Consider the following 8,218-nt stretch of genomic DNA (forward strand, 5'->3'; position numbering starts at 1 on the left):
GCCCATCGATAAGTCATGATTTATAGTGTTTAAAGACTTTTGTTTCCATAGCAACACTGATACTTTAATTTAATTAAAATCATATTACATACTTGCCAACTTTCCCGTTTTAGTCGGGAATTTCCCGATTTCAGACTCCCTGCCCCGTCTCCCGATCGTATAGATAGAACATAGTGTATTCTCCCGATTTTGGAGAATATGTCTTGATAACCCCGTATGGAGCCCCTATTCACCTTGTTAGATTCACTTTGGCCTATGACAGGTAACGCTTGCTGGCTGGTGAAAGACATATGTGTGGGGCATTGGTCAGTTAACTGACCTGCTCACAGACCGTAACGAAATTCTGACACTTCACTGACTGCAAGGGTGACAATACCCCGATAAATAAACAATTAATTAAAACCAATTAAGCTGAGGACGCGTGGTGATGGTTTTGTAGCAAGTCAGTCATGGTTGATTAAACGCTTGTAAATGGCTTCCTATACTGCCTTTGATGTCAAGCGCATAAACGACCTCTACTTGACAGTATATCTCGGACAGTAAAAGTGAAAACAACACTGGCAATGTTATCAACGGAGTATCGAATGTGACAGATTACTTATTGGAATGTTAACTACATTTAAACATTGGCTGATCTTTAGATAATTAGCTCAAGGAAATAAATTCACAATAACGACCATTTAGACCGAAGGCCTGGTTGCCGGTACGTAACGTCGTTTCAATCACCGTACTGTAGCATCAGCATACTTAGTGTCAATTAGCAGAGACTTATTTTGGCAGAAACTTTCCCAATTCACATTTTGAAAGACAAAAACATGTCCACAAATACTCACTTTCTTAAACTAAATACTGTCATGTTAATCCTTTGAAAGCCTATAGTGATTACAACTGCTGGCTTGTACAGCCCTTTTTATATTTTTTTTTGTATTATTGTCTTTGTTGTAATCCAAAGGAAACATTTGAAATTTCATTCAGATATTATATTGTACTCTAGATATTTATCGTGACATTTTAGGTATTTTCTTTTCAAGTTTACTGCTAGTCTGCTGGAGAGAAAGCTTGATAGAAAGTGATATCATTGTGATAATTTACATTTAATTGACTGACATCTATCCTACAACATAATTTTCATAACATATCTAAGTAAATACTTTTATTTAGAGTGAACAGTGAGTTAAATCATTTCCAGAAATAATTAAAAATGATGTAATTTTGCAGCTATTTTTTTGTAACTTGTTGCTTATATAATTATCTTTCCAAACTTGAATAAAAAAGATCATTGGCCAAGCTTGAAATAAGTCCCCCCCCCCCCCCCCTTTTTTTTCAGTGAGGGAAGGAAGCTTAAGTGTTCATGCAAGGAATTTATTTTCCAATAGCAAATTATCTCCCCTTAGTTTTTGTTTGCTAAATGTGTCGCGCGTGAAATGTGTTTTCCGGTCAAAAATGTCGCTCACGCACTTTCTCCCCCATGAGAATTTTAAAAAGTTGGCAAGTATGATATTAACATTTGCACTATGCTACTCTCTGTACGAGATGCTGTAGTGTAAATGAACTTCTGATTTTATTCAAATTGTGATACTTGGTGCCTCTTTCATTGCATTTAGGCCAAAAAAAAAATTAGCTGTGTTTACTGTAACCTGTTGGGAAAAAATAGGGTAGGTAGGTAGGGATTTTTTTTTTTTTTCTTTTTTTTTTTTTTTTAATATTTGCAGGGCTTCCATCTTTTGAAAGCACCTCATACGCATTTGAAACATTGCTTGCTTCATTAATTTCAGCCTTTTTATATGTTTAGAACAGCTCCAACATACTTTATCATTGTCTATGCATGTACTGTATGTTTTATACTATTTTATCTGTATTTACATCTTCTGTAGCAACTGGGAGAGATTAAATCACATCAAGATGCTAATTTTCTGCTTGTGTCAGCTTGGATTTCAATGTCGAGACAGATTTGTAAATTTTGTTAAACATTAGGTAGTCTCCCTCCCCTTGAGGAAGAGTTTGTCAAATTAATATGTATTATTAAAAGAGATACTCGAGAACTCAGCATTAAAACATCATTTCTTTCAAGTTTAATAAAAGGAAACATTCAACAGATTAAGCACATCAATCTAACAGTAAATTATATTTTCATGGTCTATACACAGAGAAACAAATTGCTTCATTATGTTCGGATCAGATGACCTAAAAAGGTCGAGCTACTACTGCCTGTTTTCCTTTGCTAGTGCAAGATGCACACATAGGCAACACTGTTTTGTATTTTTTAAGTAACTGTGTGTCCACATCTGAATTTTCTGCTGTACAAAAGCAGCAGATATCGGTGCGTCCCAGGCTGCTTGCATAAAATTGCAACTCAACTGTTGTGGAACAAGTGATGTTACTTCGACACATGACTTTTGTGTATAGGCTTGTTGTCGGTGGCAAAAGAGGGCTGCCGCAAGTATACTCAAATTCGCTAGTAGCAAGGGCTACAGTCATTGTTTGTCTATCAGTTAGTTTATGTCTACTGTATATGACCCTAGGCTTTTGGCACTCCACACATGTCACAACAGCTCTAGCATTCTGGCTAGTACATAAATGGGGATCTGGTTCAGGTAATGCTGCATCCTCTTCCTGTTGATCCGAAGTAGCAGGTTCTCGGTCGACAGCAGTAGCTCCTTCACCTCGATTCTCAGCAGCAGCTGGTTGTCCAACATCTACAAGGAAAGAGGTTTGACACCAACAAAACTTAATTAAACTTATATTTCGAACAAATTTGTTTTTTCTATGAAAAGAATTGTACCGCAATTCTAAGACATGACATTGAAATATTATTAAAACAGGAAATCTGCTGAAATATGTTTGCTCACGAGTAAAAATCCTTATGCATGCATGAACACCTGGTAAATTCAGCTGCATGTTTATATTTTGAATATACGCCTTTAAACAGTCTGAATGTTTGCTATCTTTGATATTCACAGTAAAACATGTTGTTACTGAGATATGTGAGAAAATATTTCTTTTATATATGGATTCTCATTGTATTTACCATATTGTCATCTTCTAAAATGTCTTTTCAGAATTCTGAATACTAAATCATAATATCATTTTAATATTGAAGAGATATTAATTCCAATACCTGCAGTTCTTTTTTCCTTTCGCTTAGGGGCTGCCTTAAGTGAAGGTCTGTCCTTCTCATCTGTATCCATGTCCTCTACCTCGGAATACGGGCGGTAATGGTCTCCGCTTGCATCAAGGACTGGATCGGGGAGCCAATTTAGTTGTTCCCGTGGTAGTGTCGGTGCAGAGCAGCAGGACAAATCCTCACACTTCCTGACTTGGAAGGTATAGTGTCTAGATCTACTGTGCGATGCCATCCAAGACGTGTAGGATTCTACCTTACTTGCATGAGCCTTGGTTAACTTCTGCAAGTCCAGATCTGGGAACAGCTCTCGGAGATGTCGCTTTAAGAGATCAATGTCAGTGTCTGGTACTGGATCCATTGCTGCAAAGGGAACATCTTTCAGGCTCAAGCGGAGGAACCGATTTCGGATAATGGACTGCACAGGCTCGACAACGTCTATCCATGACTGTTTCAGTTCTGGCTTTTTTGTGTTCAAGAGCTCTCTCATGTCTGCCATACCATTACAGCGTTTGAAATACTTCTCGCTCTCCTCATCTGACACTTCTCTCTGGAGTGCCACGTTCTGGAGACCAAGATTCAAGATACTCATAACTCGCTCAGCTGGGTTTACATAGCTGTGTCCTGGGGCACATCGACCCAATATTATCATATCCAAGTTAAGTTCTCTGAACAAGCAAATGGTAGCACATTTCACACTTTCGATGTTGTTGCGTTGGTCAGTCCCACCATCTGTAAACTTCATCAGGATAGGTTGCATGGTTTCTTTTTCTGCTAGTAGTTTAGCAAGCACTGCATTATGCCGAAAAGGAGATGACTGCTGCAATACAGAATCATTTATGACTGTTGTGACTTGTCCACGAACAAACGAGTCATTAATTTCCTTTGGAATATCACACTGGAGGATCACTGATGGTGTGAGTGATGAGTGATTCATGTCGTGATCAAGCGCAACCAAAGTGGTGGTAGAAGGGACAATAGTCTTTTTTCCCCGGACTCCTGTTGATATAAGATGACCAGGATCTCCAAAGGGCACTTTTGCCTTGTCATCGCAGAACAGTAGCGTGCAGTTCTGTTGGTTGATGGCTTTCTGTTTGAGATACTTAAACTGTGCATTGCAGTAATGGTCGTCGGGATGAGACACTCGTAATTGGCGGCGTTGTATTTTATGCTGCACGTTTATTCTCGATGTGAAGTTGTGTGCTGTTTTGGAATATGGGTTCCTGGGTGCAAACTGAAGTCTAACAAGGCTCTTTGATGGAATTGGCGTTCCTTCTGGGCATTCATTCTTTGCTTTAGTAATCATCTCTTTTAGAGATATAAACTCGGAGAGATGGGCAACCCCATGACGCCGGTCATCTGCTGCAGTAATGTTTTCAATCTGTCCAGACAATGCATCAAAGAATGTGTCAAACTTGCCACTAGGACGACCAGGGTTCAAGCTCCGTAAATCTCTGACAAGACCAGTGTTGCCCAAAAATATCAACCGTAATCTTTCCTGTGTGATCGGATGAGCAGCAATAGCAGCATCCATTGCCAGTTCCTTGTAAATCATGTCGCACACTGATGGTAGGACTGATGCTACGTTCTTCAATTGTTCCTTGAAATGACGTCGCTGTGCCCTAGTATGGAATTCCTTCAATCTTGGTCGAGCCGTTTGCAGAAACCTTGCTGTTTGGGTAAGCATTTCTGGTAGTGACCTCGATGCTTGCACTGCCATCAGACAGACAATGGACAGAGAAGATCCACCAGGACTAAAACGCACCATGTCAACTGGCATAGACAGTTGTAGATCCGTCAAAAATCTAGCCCTATGTTGATTGGAAGGGAAAAGGTTTTCAACATGGTGATGTTCGTCAAAAAAAACAGGTGTGTTTTCTCCTGCAGCTTTCATAGCCTCATCCAGGATCACGTACATAGGCTTCACACCAAAAGAACACTTATGCCTGTGTTCCACTGTGGCATCTTTGTCAATTGTCCGAGCAGGATGGTCATTGGCATGATGTTCCAACATAATCTTTGTCTGATTTTTCAGATAATTACTATAGGCAGATAGACAGTCTGCAAGTTCGCTAATCTGAGTTCCAGCTGTTTTCCATGTTGCAGAACTGTTTGTCACTGGCTTCATCAGTAAGGAATACAGTGCCTCAGAGTGACTAGCGAGCTCTGAAGAAGTCATTGGTAATGACTTGTGTTTCTTCCTCTTAATATCATTGAACCCGTCAAATGCGCTGAATGCTTGAGGGAAGGAATGTACCTCAGCTTTATGTTTTGCCGCGTCGTCAATAGTTGCATGATGGTTTGTGGTATACCAGAGAGCATTGCACATGACCTGCAAAAATATGTATTAAATATATTAAGTTCAGTCTGACAACATATTAAATTTTAATGTTCGATTTTCAGTAACCAGGAGCAATGATTTATTTTCTATTTTTTTGTATTAAAATAACTTGCAGATAATAAACTTGGAACCCGTAAACTCAAGGCACCTTAATTCTGAACACCTGTGTGGAAAATATAACATAAAAATCAGATCAAGAATGAAGCCAATAATCTGGTAAAATTGTTAGGTGAAAAATAAATGTATGGGCAGACATGGGTAATACTAAATTTCTACTTCCCATTTCAAGAAACAGGCATAATAACTGCCTTTAAAACACTGACAGAATGTGTATACATTGTGCAATACTTCGTTCTGTATATATTAGAACTCACGGGTTAATACCATTAATATAAATATATGGTTATATATTGGTTTAATTTATAATACCAGTCACTGGGAGTACATGTTTGCATTCTACTACATTGTTAGCTTTGCGGCATACATGCATTACACGCAAGTATGTACAGTGGATTGTCAAATAAAAATATGCAATTATTAAATCAGATTATGCATATATATAATATATATGTATAGATAAAAGACATGCTTAAAATTGGTAAATATTAATATGCTTTTTAATTTAAAAAATATATGCAAATATAGATTGAATTTGAAAAAAAAAGTTCCAAGCAAATCTGAAACTATTTTTGTGAGAAATTAAATGGAAGAGATTCTGTACCTGAATATACAATCCACTGTACATTTGTATGTATATTAGAAACCACAACCATTATTTTCAAAGACAGTACTGAGTAGGCTATTCACACAAGATACTACGTAGTGTACATGTAATGTGCAAGCTACAAAGCATAGGATGATGTGGATATTAGATCCGGAGACTACTAAAATATACTTACAAGCTCCATGTTTAATCTACCCAAAAAAACAAAACAAAAATAAAATCAGTGAAATAATTACACCAACAGCATATCTTTCTTCAAAGAATTAATTTCATGTTTAAATATTATTGCAGGTGTGTCATACCTGGACAAAATATGAACCATCAGTGCTTGCTGTAGATTTGGGGAAATCCAATCCTTCCGACGTAAACTTGTCTATCAATTTGTTATAGAGCTCATCTTTTCTGCTCAAACCTGCTTTCATTCCAGAGCTGCAAATTACATACAAGAAATTCATTGTCCGAAAGGTTTTGCATATTCTTTTAGTGCGAACCACATGTATACATTTTGTTTCAATGTAGATCTTCAATTTAGATCTTGATTTATAATGCCAGAGCCAGACCAAAATCTCCTTGTATGTATGCCCTAGTAAAATTGTACAAAAGATCTGTCGTAAAATATTCACAATTGAAAAATATGGGACATACTGTAACACAACAGTACAAACATGTTTTGGGACTGTGTAAGTCATGTATTTTTGTCAATGTTTTCATATAGAAAAAAAGTCGTCTATATATATCTCAGACGGACTATGCACATGGTATGATGGTTTTTAAAATTATAAATAGAGATATGGAATGCAGGTGTGGTTGGACAGTTTCCCTTATGCTAGCAGAAACATACCACAAATGCGATTATGTGTGTTTCTTTTTTTATGAGTACTTACCTGCTTTTTTTCTTCGAGGGGAAAGACCTCCCGCCTGCCATCATTAGCTCGAATGCATTCACGGCTTTCTTGGTCGCCACCTTGGCGTGGACGTTGATTTCAGAAAGTTGCTGAGCCTTTGTTTCAAGCTCGCAAGTGCACGTAAAAACAAAGTGTCTTACATTAAACAGATGCACAATCTCGCCAACAGTTAAAGACGACAGGACATCGTGTCCTTGCCCAGAGTCCGTTTTTGTTTTCACTTGGAAGGAGGAAGACTTCCCCGCCGTGTCCCCGTGGAAGCGATCGAACACCTCTAAGAATGTCGTAGCATTACGGAGCGGGATTATCATTTTTTTCTCCTCTGAGTGTTGACATTTCAAAAAATCTAATGCCAACACACTGTTATCGCCCGCCATGTTGTTTAGTACAACAAGTCTGGGTCACTAAAGCGTTTACATAAAGCAGCTTTTGATTCGGGATTTGTTCAAGGGCCTTATTGATAAAGATCGTTCTAACTAATAAGCAAAAGATGCCGGATTTTCCGGAAAAAAACGGTAGGGTCGGCAGAAAAAATTAGGGTCGGGCGGCGGACCGTAAACACATCTTTTTTTTTTTTTGGCCTTAGACAAATATATATTATATTATCAAATTGTGATTGGAGCATGCTCCCACAAAACTGGTAATGAATTACCGACATAATATGTCATGTTAAGGTCAGTATATTGTTACCACCGGTCCGGTCCCTGTTTACGCACCCTTGTCACATATTAAGTTTAATTAGCTCACCACTAAATGGTTCATGAAAGGCTGATCTTTTCTCTTAATTTTCCCCTCTTCCTCTGATAACATTGAAAACCTACATAGTACGTATGAACTGTCAAAATCCAAGATAGCTGTCTATCGCCCATTATTTTTTTTTTTTTTTTTTTTTTGTAATCATTCAAAATTGAACAAGGACATACTAGGGACCTGAACGTATCCATCCAGAAATAGCAACAGGAGCTGTTGAAGAACAGCATAGCTCGTCTTGCAAATGTTTGTCAATAAATAATTGAAATATATTATTGGTATGGTTTTACAAATTTTCAGTAAAAATATCTATTTAGTTTACTTGACCAGATTGTGTATTTATGCAATTTTCAAAACCATACCAATTTATATCTAAA

At 37.7% G+C, this 8,218-nt stretch overlaps 1 protein-coding gene across 1 annotated transcript; it reads right to left on the bottom strand.

Moving 5' to 3' along the window:
• Window positions 1–2,049: 2,049 nt before the first annotated feature.
• LOC117329869 lies at window positions 2,050–7,658 on the bottom strand. The gene is made up of 5 exons (XM_033888065.1): window positions 7,071–7,658; window positions 6,489–6,615; window positions 6,362–6,377; window positions 3,119–5,453; window positions 2,050–2,696 (listed from the first exon to the last, which is right to left on the bottom strand). Exons 2-5 carry the CDS (start codon window positions 6,506–6,508, stop codon window positions 2,185–2,187), a joined length of 2,883 nt encoding a protein of 960 aa, XP_033743956.1. The 5' UTR covers window positions 6,509–6,615; window positions 7,071–7,658; the 3' UTR covers window positions 2,050–2,184.
• Window positions 7,659–8,218: the final 560 nt, after the last annotated feature.

Source organism: Pecten maximus, chromosome 6 (genome assembly GCF_902652985.1).
Source record: "Pecten maximus chromosome 6, xPecMax1.1, whole genome shotgun sequence".
In the NCBI taxonomy this organism is placed as follows: Eukaryota; Metazoa; Mollusca; class Bivalvia; order Pectinida; family Pectinidae; genus Pecten; species Pecten maximus.

What these genes read in the sequence shown, in the direction of transcription:
- LOC117329869 (XM_033888065.1), bottom strand. Translation starts at nt 6,508, where the DNA reads ATGGTTCATATTTTGTCCAG. An exon ending in AAAGGAAAAAAGAACTGCAG is followed by an intron (nt 2,697 to 3,118) that starts GTATTGGAATTA and finishes CTTTCCTTGTAG; the next exon opens with ATGTTGGACAACCAGCTGCT.